General features: G+C 40.7%; 3 protein-coding genes across 4 annotated transcripts; 1 reads left to right on the top strand and 2 right to left on the bottom strand.

Moving 5' to 3' along the window:
• Positions 1-2,491: 2,491 nt before the first annotated feature.
• Positions 2,492-5,402, top strand: LOC115662869 (protein trichome birefringence-like 34). The gene is made up of 5 exons (XM_056314292.1): positions 2,492-3,118; positions 3,385-3,562; positions 4,258-4,454; positions 4,573-4,731; positions 4,827-5,402. Exons 1-5 carry the CDS (start codon positions 2,721-2,723, stop codon positions 5,209-5,211), a joined length of 1,317 nt encoding a protein of 438 aa, XP_056170267.1. The 5' UTR covers positions 2,492-2,720; the 3' UTR covers positions 5,212-5,402.
• A 197-nt stretch (positions 5,403-5,599) lies between these two features.
• On the bottom strand, positions 5,600-6,528 carry LOC130139009 (BES1/BZR1 homolog protein 3-like). The gene is made up of 2 exons (XM_056314912.1): positions 6,161-6,528; positions 5,600-6,015 (listed from the first exon to the last, which is right to left on the bottom strand). Exons 1-2 carry the CDS (start codon positions 6,464-6,466, stop codon positions 5,836-5,838), a joined length of 486 nt encoding a protein of 161 aa, XP_056170887.1. The 5' UTR covers positions 6,467-6,528; the 3' UTR covers positions 5,600-5,835.
• A 933-nt stretch (positions 6,529-7,461) lies between these two features.
• On the bottom strand, positions 7,462-16,013 carry LOC115662867 (protein BREAST CANCER SUSCEPTIBILITY 2 homolog B-like). 2 transcript variants are annotated; one of them, XM_056314280.1, is made up of 20 exons: positions 15,723-16,013; positions 15,411-15,566; positions 13,317-14,363; positions 13,114-13,238; positions 12,892-13,040; positions 12,414-12,533; positions 12,138-12,335; positions 11,986-12,067; positions 11,840-11,890; positions 11,594-11,669; positions 11,407-11,518; positions 11,221-11,292; positions 10,410-10,608; positions 10,159-10,341; positions 9,916-10,058; positions 9,779-9,841; positions 9,481-9,691; positions 8,789-8,956; positions 8,616-8,701; positions 7,462-8,025 (listed from the first exon to the last, which is right to left on the bottom strand). In XM_056314280.1, exons 1-19 carry the CDS (start codon positions 15,886-15,888, stop codon positions 8,645-8,647), a joined length of 3,378 nt encoding a protein of 1,125 aa, XP_056170255.1. In that variant the 5' UTR covers positions 15,889-16,013; the 3' UTR covers positions 7,462-8,025; positions 8,616-8,644. The 2 variants fall into 2 exon arrangements, with proteins under 2 accessions (XP_056170255.1, XP_056170254.1); XM_056314279.1 differs by having other exon boundaries at positions 12,892-13,046.
• Between the last annotated feature and the right edge of the window lie 629 nt (positions 16,014-16,642).

Genomic DNA, 16,642 nt, shown 5'->3' on the forward strand with positions numbered 1-16,642 from the left:
TAAATCTTTTTTATTTCTTTTTTCTTTTTCTTATCTAGCTCTTCTTCTATTTTCCACTACCTACGACCCCTGCGGCCCCTTTCCAGGAGATGAACAACGGAAAAAAGATAAAAGGAAAAGGAAAATGAAAAATTATAAAAAAATTTAGAAATTTTAAAAAAAATTCCAAAAATCATGTAGGATAGCTGGTGACCACATCAATAATTTTTTGTCAATATTGACCGAAATGATTATATTATTAAATCGTCAATTTAGAACTAAATTGGTCAAATTGAAAATGTTAGGATTGAATTAACCACCGTATAATAAGTTTAGAGCTTTTTGGACAAATATCCCAGCATTTGGTAATTAATACCTTGGTTAGAAAAGTAATAAGAACATAAAATCTGGGTAGACCATGTTGGGAAGAGGCTCTTGTTAGCGTGACAAAGTTCGCAGGCTTGAGAGGCAAAATTTGGGTTGTGCCACCTCGGCGACGGCCGCCTGGGTCGCGCGACCTCAAGTGGTCGTCGTGGCTTAGGTCGCTCGACCCAAGCCGCGATGTCGCCTTGGTCGCACGACTCCAAGCGATGGCCACTTGGGTCCGCGACCTCAGGCGACGGTTGTTGGCACCAGATTTAGCTCACCGGCGGCCGTAGCCCTTCGCCGGAGCCAGCGAAGGGTTTGCTTTTTTAAAATAAAAAAAAATTCCAGCCAAAGTCCTTTGCAAAATAAAATTTACCAAACACTACTTGAGCCAAAACAGCTTCACAAAGTATTTTTTACCAAACGCAAATTGCATTTCCTCAAAGATTTTTAAATTTTAGGTATTTACTTTCCCCAAGGCACATTTGCAAAATCGAATCAAACGGGGCCTACATTTTTTCTTCTTACCTTCTGCCAAACCAAGCTTATATGCAACGCCACTTGTGCACACCAAACGACGTGGGACTAAACCCCTGCCCAGACACCTTGCTTCTATAAATGATAAACTAGTCACAGACTGAGATTTGTCTGTGAGAATCTCACAGGCTCGAGGAATTCATTGTTCTGCGAGATTGTATTAAGTTTCAAGTAAGTAATAGTTGCTATTCGATAATAATGGGCACATCATCTGAGTTTATAGTCTAGCAGCTTGTTGAAGTTCACATGTTCTTGATGTGATTAGACCCTCTTTGTACATTTAATTATATTGCTTAGCCCGTCGTTTTATGACCCGACATGCCCAGATTTATCTTGTATTGAGGCATAACTGGTTGACCTTCAAGTCAAAAAACTTCACAAATATTGCTTATAAAACCTCTTTCTCAAATCGACAATTAACAAGCCCAGGAGCTTTTCTTGGTGGGTCCAGCTCAACTTTTGTCATCCACAAAGACTCGTATATTGCAAAAAATACAACAACTCGTTCATAAGTAGTATGCCCAATTCATACTTTTTAGTTGGGAGTTACTTTAGGTTATAATCTCCCATAATGATTGGTATCGTTATAATTATCTCTATACAATATAACCTTGGACAGCTTATATGAATATAATATCCAAATATGCACGTACCAAAGCATCGGCTTTGTAGAGTACGTGACTCTTTCCATTTAGAGCAGATAATTTATGGATCCTGCTATCTTTACTCTTTAAAAATTAATAGGTGATTGCATGTGCAAGCCGCTCTAATCCCAATTAATGAAGCTGTTCGTTCGGTGTGTCCTCAGGAATTGATACTTTAAAATCCAGCGCCCATAGTCATGTAAATATTTTTTAAACAAAAAAAATCAATTTATTTTAAATCAATACAAAATTTTCCCTACCTGCCGTTCACTCAGGTTAGGATTTTCTTCTTGAGGTGACTTCAAGACACCGAATCGAGACGTAGAAGTGCCAACCACTCCAAAACCTAATTCGCATTTTCTTGCTTTGACTGTATTGAAGCTTTGAAAAAGGATCAGAGAAATTGCAACGCAGCTAGATTTTGGCTCTTTCCTTATTATTCTTTGGGTTGAAATAGCTTTCAGCCCTTTGCTACATACCGCTATTACCCCTCAACTGATCTTCCCGAGCAACTCAAGCCATCGTTGTAACTTTACATGAGGTGAAATTGCCAGAAGATTCAAGAGCATTGCATTGGAATTATTAGTTTATAAGTTCTATTTGAGGCCAAATGATGGGTAGAGCTAATTACGTGTAAATTTAGGGAAAGAAGACGTGGGATCCGCCCCTTTTATATGTGTGATTAGTTTAGCGTAAGAACACTAGAACGAGTCATGTCGATAATACCACGGGCGAAGAAGATTTGGTAGATGATGTATGCAATAAGCTTTTTGACCTTTCGAGAACCCAGCATTAGTTAAAAAAAAAACCATAAAGCAACCAATTGAATTGGTTAGATTGGTTAGGTTGGAGAGCCTGGAAAGTGACATTTTCTTGACGACCATGGTTGGGTATCCAAAGTGGATAAAACCAAGGACATTATGAAGGACGCATAATTTAAGAAAGAAAGAAAAATGGGTGTTTGGGACAATTGACTCACCGAAGTAGACAACCCTTCCCAATCAATTGCTTTCCTTAAACTACCCAAGAAAGCTGTTTCCACTTCCCCTAATTCAGGAGAAACCAAACGAAACCCGCTCAAAAAGACATCATCTCCACACTCTTGAACAACTTCAATCACAAGCGAACCACTCACGTTTAACTCCCACACCAAGCTACCCAAGCATACACACACAAAAAGAAATTTGCTTTGCAATGGCAAACAAAGCCCAAATAGCGGCTGCCTCGTGGGGGGTCAAGACCAGCTTCCACTCCCTGGTGGCTCTCCTCATCGCCGGCGTCGTCATCGTCGTCGTCTACCTCACCCGCGACGCGGAGCAGCCGCCGCCGCTGGATGAAGATAGAGCGGCCATCCTACAGAGCTCGGCCGAAATGGCTTCGCCGGCGCCAGCACCGTCCACATCGATGTCAGTGCCGGAGTGGGAGTGTGACTTGTTCTCGGGGCGGTGGGTGTTTGACAACATGTCGTACCCACTCTATAAGGAGCAAGAGTGCAAGTACATGTCGGATCAATTGGCTTGCGAGAAGTTCGGCCGGACGGACTTGAGGTTTCAGCAATGGAGGTGGCAACCCCACGGATGCGACCTTCCTAGGTATATATATACTTTCATTAAGTATTGATCATGACTCATTCGTTTTGTTTAAAAGAAAACTAAAGAATCCGACTCATTAATCTGAGTGTTTGCTGAGTACCACATTAGTATACCAGTTTTTTATTCAAATCTCATTATACAGAGTATCACACGCTTCAAAGAATACGAAGATTGACACAGCATGTTGAGTTTTGATGTGCTTATGAAATTGATTAGGGTTTATGAGTTGAGTTTCGTGGCTGTGTGTCTGGTGATAACAAGGGTAGGTTCAATGCCACAGCATTGCTGGAGAGGTTGAGGAACAAGAGGCTCGTGTACGTGGGTGACTCGCTGAATCGAGGCCAGTGGGTGTCCATGGTTTGCCTGGTCGAGTCGGCCATTCCTCCGAACCTCAAATCCATGTCGTTCAAGCACAACAACTCCTTGATCATCTTCAAGGCCTCTGTAAGTCAAACATCTCTTTCCTGCCAACTCAGAACTCTTTCACATGGGAGACAGCACAATAACGTAGGCACGTGAACATTGTTTTTATCGACGTTGTCCTTTTCAACGAATTCACGACAGTTTTTTCAACGATTTAGGTGAGGAAAAAAGTTTTCAATGCTTTGGCTATAGTGCAGCAGAAGGAGAAATCTAGATTCTTACACATTCCTTAACATATCTTTGAAAATGGACATGGCATTCATGCAAATCAATCGGTCTACAGGTTCTGTATATGGTAAAAACCCATTCTTAATCAAAAACCAGTTTGACGCAGTAAACTAGAACAATAAATTTTAATTTTGGCATTGTCCTCAATTGAACTCTCCCCTAAAAAATCATAAATAATCGGATCGGACGAGTTGTCAGATCGAATAATGTAAGAAACCATGCGTCCAGTGGCAAATTCAAATTAAGTTTGAATCGATGCAATATGAGATGATAAAGTTTTATCACGAGTTAAAATCATATCTTTTATGTGTAGTTCGAGCAGCCATTTGAGAAATTGATATCAACATGATGTTTTCGTTGTAATCCAAGTTTTATCTCTAAGCAATTTCAAATGATTTAAATGTCAATATCTTTTAGTCTCAAAATTTGAGATGTCTAGCTACTTTCGGGATCGAGTTTGGGAGTTTAATGGTTATCAACAAAATTAGGAATACAATGCGACTATTGAGTACTATTGGGCACCATTGCTAGTGGAATCCAACTCCGATGACCCCGTCAATCACCGGGTGCCCGATCGGATCGTCCGGGTTCAAGCCATCGAGAAGCATGCGAGGCATTGGTCCGACGCGGACATTCTCATTTTCGATTCGTATCTTTGGTGGAGGAGACCCCAAATGAAAGTTTTGTAAGTACTCTTTCTTCATCTATAAATGTAAATTATGTCCAAATCTTTTTAAAATAAAGAGGAGTTAAGTAACTTCTAATTAGACCTCAATTTCGAGTGGCAATTATTCTTAATTTAGGTGGGGCTCGTTCGGAAGTCCGGATGGAATTTACAAAGACGTGATGATGCCACGTGCCTATGAGATGGCTCTCAGCACATGGTCGGATTGGTTGGAAGTACATGTGAATAGATCCAAGACCCAAGTCTTCTTTGTTAGCATGTCTCCAACTCACGAAAGGTATGAACTTTTTCATAGCATCGATGCACCCCTTTTGGTTGGAAGATTCGTTTACAAAGTAATAAAGCAAGGCAACGTTCTTTTCTGTGTCGTAGAGCCGAGGAATGGGATGGGAACGAAGGCCAAAACTGCTACAAGGAAACCGAACCGATCACCAAAGAAGAATACTGGGGAAGTGGGTCGGACCGGGCAATGATGCGGGTCGTCGAGTCTGTGGTCGACCGGTTGAAGGCGAGAGGTCTCGGGGTTCAGATCCTGAACATCACTCAGCTCTCGGAGTACCGGAAGGAAGCACACCCATCCATACATAGGCGACAATGGGAACCCTTAACCAAAGAGCAAGAGGCAAAGCCGATAAGCTATGCGGATTGCTTCCATTGGTGCTTGCCCGGAGTGCCAGATGTGTGGAACGAGCTTCTCTACGCCCACATTTTCCAGAATCGGACGCAAAGATTAGAGGGTAGAGTCGAAGGATTGTGACTCAGATAGCTTCTTACTTACTTTGACTTTTTCTTTACAACTTGAGGTTTGGCCACAATTAAAGTGAAGTTGGGATGGATTTACCTCCCCACCACACCACAAGCAAAAAATAGTCTTGAAAGAAGAAAGAATGTACAAAGGGTGCCTGGATTTCTTTCTCTTTTTCCTTTTTTTCCACCATTTTTTTCTTATTCTATGTGCAGTAATGTGATGCGCATTTTTGAGTTGAATAACCCTCATACACTAGTCAAATCAACATCTGGCAATGATAACAAACAATGGAAATTATAAATCTGGTAAAGGTTCACTTTCCAGTTTGGCAACCGCACGCTCTATCGTGTAAATAAAAAAAATGAACTAAAAATATGATTAAAAAAAGAAGTACTCGTTTCAAGTAAATATAAACAATAAGATTTCGATACTTCTTGTGGAGTGATAAGCGAACATAAATAATACATCGCACTACTCTTGTGACCTTCAACCACAAACCTGCTCCTTGAGTAATCTCTTTTTAGTTTCATTCCAAATATCTCCACGTAGCTATAGTATATTCACAAAGATGTAGATACTTTCCTCGATCCAACATCTAGTTATCTAAAATTATCAATGATATGACCGTAATGATTATAATGACAGTGCGAGGTTAGTATTTTCTTCATGAAGGAGCTCCATGGCTGAAGAGACTTTTTTCAAGGCAAAGTAGTTGGTGTGTGCTACATTTTCACGATCATCACAAGTGCAAGAATCAGGAACTTCAAATGACACCATTGGAGAGCTTGAGCTTGACAAGTCCGAGTGAACATTCTGCAGCATCATTTGTAAATACACGTGTAATCGCACTTGTTCATCATGAAGAAACCAAAGTTCTAACAACACGAGCATAAAAAGAAAAGAAAGTTAACGGGTGACACTTGAGTGTTGTGATTGTGACGACGTTCAGAAGACTTACTTTTCTGGAAATGGTTCCATCCTCTTCAACGTGCCAACCCGCTTCTTCACAAAGAGCTTTCAGCAAGTCGTTGGAATCAGCATGTTTAGGCAGTTTATAATTTCCATGAGCTCGAAGGCCTGCAAATATCTGTCTGGCCACGGCTCGTCGCTTGCATTCCCTTCTTTTGTTATTTTGGCGTTCAATCTCTGAAGGGAATCGATATCGTGTGACAAGCCTTCCATCTTTCCCGGCTTTGTGGACTATCCAAGGGCCTGTAGTCGTCTTGATGCACCCTCTTAATTTACTTTTCTTTTGCTCGGCCATGGTAATTTGCCCTTATATTGAACTGCCTTCATGCAAGAAGCTGGTCTATTTATAGAGGTGGAAGCAGTAGCCAAAAAGTAAGGAATATGTACAACAGTCTTCAATGCTTTTTCCCTGATCCGACAATGATTTTCAGCAAATTATGTGTGAGCACAACTTGTCCTGTAGCATGGTTTCAAGCTAAAAAGAATTCCAGGATATGACCAACTTTTTTTCTGGAGAGGTTTCAATAAGAAAGAAAAAAGATTTTATACCACGGTTAGGATTGTTTGTTTCACAGGCTACTTTCAGTCGATTGATCCCAAATTAAAGATAAATCAAAATGGGCAAAATTGCTCTCTTGGTCATCGGTGTTGGGGCAGCTCAGGTGTGTCGCGCTGTGATAATGGGTCATAGTCCGTGCAGGTTTTGGTTTGAGGACCACGAGATTCCGACCAGGCAAAGCAGACGGGAAAAAATGATTGTCATTGTCCTCCAAGGAAGGCACACACTGAGACTCCAATACCATCTGTACATGTGTCAGAATAAGTATGTAACCGAGTGTAAATAGGAGCTGTTTTTGGATTAAAAGCATGGAATCACTCCAGAAGTGTGACCCTCCTGGGGACCATGCCTGTTTAGTGAAATCAGAGACATGGATAGGCTTGCATGTAATGTCATCTGAAATTTTGGTATTATGGACCATGCTTGAAATTATGGAGATCATCCCGCAAACAGAAGATTTCATTCAAAGTAAGACCATCTCTTCTTTAATCAGACCAAGGTTATCAATTTGCTACGGTAGGGAAACAAAGATAGAGTAAGGGGAAGGCTTAGGACTTGGCACTTTATGCCTTTTTTTGTGTTTGGATCAGTGACAGTTGATCCAGATGTGCAGGGCTGGTCTTCATGGCAAATTCTTGCCTAGACTCGTGTCCATAATGACCGTTAATCATGTAAGCCCTTGTGATTGCTTTGGGCCATGCAAGACTCACTCATTCTTCATCCACTTTACGTACTAAGACGAACTTGACTTCCCATTCTCAATCTGTAAAATATACGTTGCAAAATGCAACTTGAAGGTTAGTTATCATCAATACATTGTACAAGATGTGCATAGTCCAGCACTTCTTCAAGCAAATCCAACACCCAATATACACGGGCACTAAAGAAGACAACTTATGCTTTTGTCATAATGTACTCTTCATGTAACCAAAAACCGTATGACACCAGACTGGCCGGGGGCTTTTTACATTTTCTCAGCTAGAGGGCTAACTAGGAACTCGAGATTTGACCACAAACATGTCTATACAAATGAGCTTTACTTAACAAGAAGAAATGGAAGATTGTGTCATGGTTGGATCCTTTCTTCAGGAAGATGTGAGCAATATACAGCATACCATCTGCAAAATGGCAGCAAACTCCGAGAATAGCACCAACTTTGGGCCAATGAAACCAAATATTTAAGAACGTTAGTCGCATTGAAGGCTTATCAACCGACCAACAAAATTGATGCTGCTCCTTCAAGCACTGTGCATCCTGAACTAGCACCATGCATCAACTTGAATTGCACATTCTTTCTGCAAGTGAATCAATGCAGTACATATCCAAGGATTAGCCAACTACTAATGAAATGTGGACAAAGCTCCTACTGACTTCAGCTATGTAAGTGATCCATAACGATCATTAATATAACTAGGGCTAACAATGCTGGACAGGCCCGTTTGCATGACACGAACATGAGATGAGGTAAAACATATATTACAGAGAGAAAACCCAAATGTTGACACGAGACGACACGCTAACTGTATCTATAGACACATTGATACGAATTAACACGATCTTCATCAAAATCAAATTTTTTGGCATAATTAAAACGAATTACAAACACGATTATGACATGCTAACCCAAATTGCCAGTGCTAGTAAAACGGTATAGAATCTTAATGATTTTAAGCACATTGAAACTGCCACCTATTACATGAGATTACAGTATGAACCCAATGTCATCATAAGTTCTCACCAAAATGACAATCAAGAATGCAGCAGCAAAGTGTTAAACTAGAGTTGCTATTTCTGTGTCTCAAGCATTTGGTACCATTGCCAATGCATGGGTTCCACTACAACCAAAAGGTGAGAGTAAGAGAGGCTATACAATAAGTAAACTTACAATCAAGGTTGCATCGTCATCTTTACCATCTAGCTTTTGCAATCACCAATAATAAATAACACCCTCTCCTTTAGCTCATCAATTACCTGTTTCGGGGTAAATGCAAAGATTATTTAATAGAAATCATCATCACCAATGCCAAATTGTTGCCATGAAATTTTTGAACTCCATACCAACTCAGAGACTTTTGCCCATCCGTGAGTAGACAGAGCAGCTTCTTTAAGGTGACAATAACAGGGAGGGTCAAAGCTAAGAAAGTAGTTGGAATTTTCTGTTGCTTCTGCTACCCAGAGATGATTCATTTGGTCTTTTGCTCTTTTAATAAGATTACAGAACCCAACCTGCAAGACAATGCAAAGTGGACCAATAAGAACTTTAATCAGGAAGTAGAACTGTGGGAACAGATTTGCTGACATGGGACCTGTCATATCAACAAGAACATTGTAAGATATACAGATACAGGATGAAAACCCTTAATTCAAGATAGACAGCCAAAGTGGACAGGAAATTCTCTGGACAACTAAAGTTTCTCACATTGAAAACAAAAAACACCTGAAATAGAGTAACTACATCTAGGTTATGCCAAAATGCTTTCCAGTGTCCTGTAGAGCCTTAATTTTACATTGGCGTGATTACCTTGTGTCAGCCATCTCTAATACTTGATGAAACTCTCATTCATGGATATCTTGTCCAGAGTAATGATGACGTATTCTTTAGAAAAAATTTGGACCATGTCAACTGCAGTTAAGTACATTCTTTACTCTCTTGTTCTCACCTCAGCACTATCAAAAACAGCATGTTATAAATCCAAAGTTTCATCTTCATCTGGAGTTGATTGCGTTAGACTTAATTGCATGATGCTTACCGTCGATCCTGCAAGGTTGTAATTGATTGGAACAAACGAATCATCATCAATCGGAGGGAAGGAGAAGCTGATGGCAAGTAAAGAAGTGTCATATTTGCCAGCCTGCATCTCAACTTTAGAACCATCTGTCACAAAGATCCACTGCCTTTTTTGGTGGGCCGTTGTGTAAACCTCTCCCACGTATAGAACAAAAGCAGCAATATCGAATTCACTGAAGCATCCAAATACCAACCTTGTTGGTCTGCATGATCTGGAAAATTAAGCTTGTATAATTTTAACCTTGATAAGATATACGTACCTGGAAAGAGGAATTTCACCCAGATTCGATAGAGAAATGGCTTTGCGGGGACTGAAGAATGGCCTGCAGTGAATAGCTATGAGGTTGCAATTCTAAACTGTCGTAAGAAGGAACAGAACAATCCAAAAGGGTCTCACTTGAAATTTTCAACTTCTCGAGAAGATAGACGCCGCCATTTTGTGGCGGGTCCTCTTGCCTGTAGGTAAATGGTATCTGAATTGGACTTTGCTGGAACAAGCTCAGTGATAGCATATGCCTGCCCCTCAATCAAATCGTGTTGCTGTGGCAACAACCAAACATTCACTTGCAATGAAAATCAAAATGCAAAGCACAGATCTTGCCAGCATGCCTAAAGCAGCATAATATATACCTAAATTTACCTGCTTCTCAGTTGGGTTCCAGATTGTTATAAATCCCTCTTCATGACTACATTTTCCATGGTAAGTGTTTCTTTTTAGCCCTACCACCCTCGCCCTCATAAATGCAGTGACTTCCCTCTCAGTTAAACCAGCATCTTGCAGAGCTTTCTCAATAGATTTCTCCATGTCAGATTGCCTAGTCAACTGAGACAGACATACCGTGAATAATTATTGCTAGTATGTAATTGATCAAGCAAGAATCTGAGACCTACTTCCAATTTCGATCGATAAGCAGCGAAAGAATTCAACTGTTCAGGACTCATCTCGGCCATTAGAACTTCAGGTTCAGCAGACATCTCAAGTAACTTTGATATTTTCGCTCCCTCCTCACTATCGCTGTCATTAGAAAGATGAAAGTCTTTGGTACTCCGTTGAAATTCGGAAACGGCACCATCAATGACCAAGGAACGCCTGCAGCCAGATGAGCCAATGAGATCAAAGACAATTCCAGAACTACAATTAAGAATTTGATGCAGCGTTTTCTCCTTAGAGCTCTACTATTCTCGAATGTCAGGACCATTATTCATATGACCATCAAAACATTCGTAATGCATCTTTTGAATTTATTGGAAAATATTCACATGCTATTTCAAGGATAACGGCAATGCCTAACAATCCTGTAAAACTGCAAAATTACCAAAGTCGTTTTCCCCTGCATAACTATTTGACAATCGTTTACAATCTTATTATATTGTATCCGTTATTAGGATGGACATCTTCGCTGAAACTCAGGTTGTGGACCTCTTTCTTCCGAAAAATCTTTCTTCTGCAATTCAGCAAAGCATTCAGAGAGAAGACTTAGTAGGAGGAGATCACTAACACATTGCTCCATTCAGAATGATCTCTATTTCCCATCTGAGCAAGAGGAGTATATCATAACTTCAGAATGAAACGCATAGTTTGTATGAGGATGCAACAAGCATTGTTCTAGAAGAATTTCAGAAGATGTGCCATCAACTAATACAATGGGTAATGTCCATATTAGCATTGATAGTTGAATTTTTCTGGTACTGTAGGGCCCACCTCTGATTATACAGCTGCCTGATTTTCATCTCCATCCTCTCTGATCTGACAATGGAATCTCCACTACTTAACCTAAAATAAATTCGACCAAAAAAAAACCTAAAATAATTAACTCCCATCAAATAAAGCAGAATTTCCTCTACACCTGACTTGTGAAGAATGAAGATACAATGAAAATTGGATTACCTCTCCCTGTAGAGAATAGGGTATATTCGTGTAACTCCAACTAAAGTCATAGGGATTGGACCTCCGTTACTCTTGATACATCTGAATGCCAATGGAGCTCCAGCACCCTTGCCTACAAAATGATGATTTCAGGGCTATACTATGTGTAAGATATCGTCAGAAAGTTGGTAAAGCCCATAATGCTTACAAAATCCCAGGCGATCAGCCCAATGAGCTCTATAAGTTCCATTTGCATGTAATAATAAAGTAGCCATTCTTGTTTCCTGAAAATAAAGCTAGAATGAGGAACTTCTTTATTTGGCCCGGAGGATTGGTATGGAAAAAAAGCTGACATCTCATGGTATAAGTACAATGTGTGATGGAAACTTTCTTTTTTTTGGTCGGATGTGATGGAAAATGTTGAAAGCAGGATATATAAGTTAAAGAGAGGAACCTCAAGCGGTGAAACAGGTGCAGCCCAGCCGCATAATCTTGCTCCCCAGATCTTCAGAGGACCATTTTAAACCATGATCAACATGCAATTGAAAATTTCTCACGAATAAAAATTAAAAAACCAAACTTGAGCTTGTGATGCATTACTCGAATTTTTTGGCCAATGTACATTTTCTTTTCCATAAGATGCTTTGACAGCAAACCATCCAAAAGCGCATCTACAGAGTACCTGCAGAACAACTTTAGTTTTCAACTGTCCAGAAAAAAGGACCATATGGTCAAGTCAACACATCTCTTACCAGCCATCAGTTAGCTCCAATCGCATGGCATTGTTGTTCAGTGTCCCATTTAATGGTGTGGTTGAGCTTGGAGTCTTAAGGTTGTCATCGACGTGGATAGCTGAAACACACAGCACAAGCATTGCGGCGGGGGAGGCATCTCCTTCAAGAATTCTCTTAATTGCAGAACGGTGGCCATGATTGATTTCCCTTTCATATCTAGATAAATTTCGCATTATGATTTTAAGCCTGCCTCTATCAGCCATGAAAGAACATAGAGATCGATATAATAGATACCTATACTTCAGTTCCTCTAGCACATTTGTGGTGGTAAGAAACTTTCCGGTTGTAGCTGGGTAATGTCTCTCATAAGAGGCAAGCTTCCAAATAATCCACCTATAGTGATTTGTGACCCATCTGGACAATGTGAAAAGAACTGAGCGGATTGTTTGAGAAAGCAAATGATGCAAAACATACAAAATCCAAGGATAAAGAATTAGTGAGCATGATCAGAATATCTGGGGAACCCCTTGACCATGATTGGAACAAGCATATTTCGGATGTTTAAAGCAAATATGCCACAAAGCCGAACAAAATATGATAGTCCCAGGCCCCAAAAGACCACATACATAATGCATCTAGTGACATACTTCTTACAACTCAGATAGCACCATCAGATACCAGCACAAACAATGTATCATTCATTCCTCAAATTCTCTGAAATTTTTCTTTGAGAATAGAACAGCAAATCACAAGATATTGTTAAAGAAAGTACCCTCTAGAAATATGTTGTGTAGACGCTCCAGACTGGACCAGCATGTGAAGGAAGGCTTCTGCCCCAATGCAGTTCAAGCCAGATTCATTAGTAAACACAAATTTGTGGGCATTATCCGGTTTGATCCTTCTCAACTGGTCTGGAATAAGCTGCACCTAAGTACAATCAGGTATAAGACGAAACCCACTAGTTAAACTGAAAACAGATACAGAATTGATTTACCATGTTATGCTCTTGTGGAGGCCCTGCAAAGTATTCACTCACATATACTCTTGGAATCTGAGATGGGTATCGAGATGACACCTTTCCTTTATGGAGGGATTGCTCAGCCAATGAAGTGGATAAGCCTATTAATACAAAAATTTTTCATATCAGATTCGCCATACTATATTTGGCAAAACAAGTTGGTTGGCTTAGGAAGTTACCGCTGGAAGAAAATAAGCGATCACTTTTCAAGGGGGACGAGAATTCAGAACTTCGGGGCCTCTTGAAAGGGGAAACAAAACTTGCTTTTTTGAGTCTCTTCATTTCAACTTTTCCAGCGCCTGAACAATTGATGTCAATTCTGTTTGAAATGTCCATCAGTGACCCACCTGACAATCTTACATGTGGATTCATCCTTGGCCCTATTCCATTTGCCAAGGACTTGCCGATAACAGGGCTAGAGGAATGCGACCTACTAGTTAAGGACTTCTGCAGACAAGCCACATCAAAATTGGACCTATCTGTACTGTCACAGGCAGCTGCATCAAACTTGTTGATCAAATTATCCCCAAAAGATAGTTTTTCCAACACTTTTGGGGAATGCGCTTTATTAGAGGATGAACGCAAAGGAGTAATGAAACCATTGGACATATGGTTCCTCTTTGGTGTTCCTTGACAGAGAGAGAACAACGAAGAATCATTTTCTTTGTTTGATGAATTATCGCCAGTCTCTCTCTCATTCAAGAAAGAAAATGGTCTGCTGTCAAAGTTTCCCTCATTCAAGAAGTCTCCCAGTTCTGGATCACCAAGAAGACTCCTGGCCCGTTTAAGGGCATCACCAGAAATTGATATAGATCTCCCACCAGCTGTTTGGAACTTGATTGGAGCTGGTTTAGTAGGTATATCACACATCTTTGGTTGCATATCACTACAATTTCCAGAGTCCTTCAATTTAGTTTCAACTAAACTAGTTCCACGAGTAAATGAGATGCTTGGAGCAGATATAGAGTTCAGGGCATCAGCACGAGCTGAACCTTCTTTTCTGTCCAAATGTGATGCAAGTTGACACCTACTAGTGGTATTGACAGTGGGTGGCCTTGTTGTGGGTCGTAAGCCTGTGAAATCGCGTTGATCAGTACCTTCTTCCAGCCCCAGCAACGTCTTGGCTCTTTCCATACCTGTAGGAGATACACTAACCACTTTCCCAGACCCAGTCTGGAAAAGCAATTTAGATCTATTGGGCCTAAAATCTCGAACATGCGCTTGTCCTGCACAAGAAGTTCATGTCAATATCAGGGCTTCATTTATTAGAACGCTGAAGTGTTTGAGGCGTAAGTGCAAAGAAAGGATTCCATGGACTAAAACTACATGCAAGCATTTTGAAGTTGTACATACTTTTCACCATTCTCAACAAAAATATAACGTACATGTGGAGCAAATTTAGCCAACAACATAGGAAAACTTTGGAGAGAAGTATAAACTTTATCAGAACCTCATTTGGTCAGATCTGTTCTTCCGACTTTCCTCAGAAAAATTGTTGAGGAAAAAGAAATATTTAGCTACAAACCAGGCAGCAGCCATGTTAGAAGTTTCTTCGTCACAAAGAAATTATAATCTCCCCAAAGGTGTCCATTTGCACAACAAATGAAAAGACTCTCTCTGAGACATGTAGAATGAGAATATTCCCACTTTCAATCAAGGACCACGAGAATTGCGGAGTCTTTTGGAGTCCAATCATAATGACCACTGTGATTGTATCAAGAAAAGAAGCAATGAACTAAACCACAATCTAAGCCTGGATTCATCACAAAACAAGCTGTCTTCTTTTCTCTACATGTATTCCTTTCTCCATATTCCAATAAATGCATTCACCAGAAACCAGTTCTATCCCACACAGACACACCGACATAGAGTCCCCATCATATGCATTCTGACTGGCTTTCTGTAGAGTATCTGCACGATGAAGCCACAGCGACATTGGCAGTGCAGTACTAGTGAACAGGCTGCTGATTGACTGCAATGAACTGGGAGGCACGTAGTTCGCTGCTGCCAAGGATGCAGCAAAAATGTTTCTCCGACAAATTTATAGCGGAGACTGAGGCTATGCAAGGTTAAGAACAGATCAGTCCTTGTTCTTCAAGTACAGACTGTGCTGTCACTCAAGAGTAATATTTGGAACAGAGGGAGAATCCAAGGGATCACCTCAAAACTCGACAACTTTACAAAAACGCACCATTTCGCATAATTACTAGCTTCTAGCGACCAAGCTAAAATTGAGAAATTAGTGCGAGAATTAGGGAATAGAGACCGCTCACCAGGATCAGGGAAATCATCACCATCTTCATCGCCCAGAACAGACAAAGCTTTGGCTATAGAAGACTGCTTCAGAGCCACTGATTTGCCCGACCCAGTCCGGAACATCGGCAAGCCCTGCGAAGCAGCATCGCCGTTCTCTAGAAGCTTCGAACATCCTACGCAACCGAAAAAGTCACCCAAAAAATTAGGAGTTCACTCTCTCGCTTACTGGTCGATTGTTTTCGAGGTTGACGAAGCGGATTTAAGATGCAAACGCTACAAATTGACAAGCCCAAAACCCCATCGGAAATGGAGACAGCAAATCTCGCAACCTTGGAGCAAAAGATCGGACATTGAAGGGAGGGGAGAATCGGGTAGACGCTGCTCAGCCAGAGCTCCGTTCGGTTCGTTCTCGAGCGCAGTCCCCGGACGGCCGCCGAACGGCTCCCACCGGTAATCGCCGCCGCCGCCGTCGGAGAGTATCTGCCACGCGGACATTTCGCCGACGGAGGTCGATTTCGCAGGCAAAGTCGCGTTGAGGGGTTTCGCCGGAGGAGGGGAAAACGGGGGTTTCGTTGCGGGGAGCTCGCTCCTTTTTGTGCGTCTTTTTGAGTGGCGGGAACAGAAAAGGAGCGGAGGGACTTTGCGATGCACATCATAAAAAGGCTTATTATGTATAATTTCAAAATGGGAAAATGACACAAACGGTCCCTGAACTTTGACCCAATGTGTAATTTGATCTCTGAACTTTTAATTTATTCAATGTAGTCCCTGAACTTTAGCCTGATATTCAATTTGGTCCCTGAACTTTTAATTTGTTCAATGTGGTCCCTGAACTTTTAGTATGTGTTCAATTTAGTCCCTGAACTATTTGAAAATGTTCAATGTAGTCCTTCTATTAATTCAAGTGCAAGGACTACATTGAACATTTTCATATAGTTCAGGGACTAAATTGAACATGTGCTAAAAGTTCAGGGACGACATTGAACAGATTAAAAGTTCAAGGACCAAATTGAACATTAGGCTAAAGTTCAGGGACTACATTGAACAAATTAAAAGTTCATGAATCAAATTGCACATTGGGTCAAAGTTCAGGGACTGTTTGTGTCATTATCCCTTTGAAAATTTTCTCTCTTTATTGGGAAATTCGAAAAAGATGCATCATGCAATAAATTATCTTTGAAATAAATTCCTAACTGTATTAATTTGATATAATTCATGGTAGTGAGATTTGATAAGGCTGGGGTGAATT

Source organism: Syzygium oleosum, unplaced genomic scaffold (genome assembly GCF_021117445.2).
Source record: "Syzygium oleosum isolate NSW1041296 unplaced genomic scaffold, Sole_v2.1 Sole_v2.09, whole genome shotgun sequence".
Taxonomy (NCBI): Eukaryota; Viridiplantae; Streptophyta; class Magnoliopsida; order Myrtales; family Myrtaceae; genus Syzygium; species Syzygium oleosum.

Coding starts and splice junctions, on each gene's coding strand:
- LOC130139009 (XM_056314912.1), bottom strand. CDS start 6,466: ATGGCCGAGCAAAAGAAAAGTAAATTAAGAGGGTGCATCAAGACGACT. Junction 6,016..6,160: donor ATGGAACCATTTCCAGAAAA/GTAAGTCTTCTG, acceptor ATGATGCTGCAG/AATGTTCACTCGGACTTGTC.
- LOC115662869 (XM_056314292.1), top strand. CDS start 2,721: ATGGCAAACAAAGCCCAAATAGCGGCTGCCTCGTGGGGGGTCAAGACC. Junction 3,563..4,257: donor TGATCATCTTCAAGGCCTCT/GTAAGTCAAACA, acceptor CAACAAAATTAG/GAATACAATGCGACTATTGA. Junction 4,455..4,572: donor AGACCCCAAATGAAAGTTTT/GTAAGTACTCTT, acceptor TTCTTAATTTAG/GTGGGGCTCGTTCGGAAGTC.
- LOC115662867 (XM_056314279.1), bottom strand. CDS start 15,888: ATGTCCGCGTGGCAGATACTCTCCGACGGCGGCGGCGGCGATTACCGG. Junction 13,239..13,316: donor TCGCTTATTTTCTTCCAGCG/GTAACTTCCTAA, acceptor TTGTATTAATAG/GCTTATCCACTTCATTGGCT. Junction 11,670..11,839: donor CACCTGTTTCACCGCTTGAG/GTTCCTCTCTTT, acceptor CTTTATTTTCAG/GAAACAAGAATGGCTACTTT.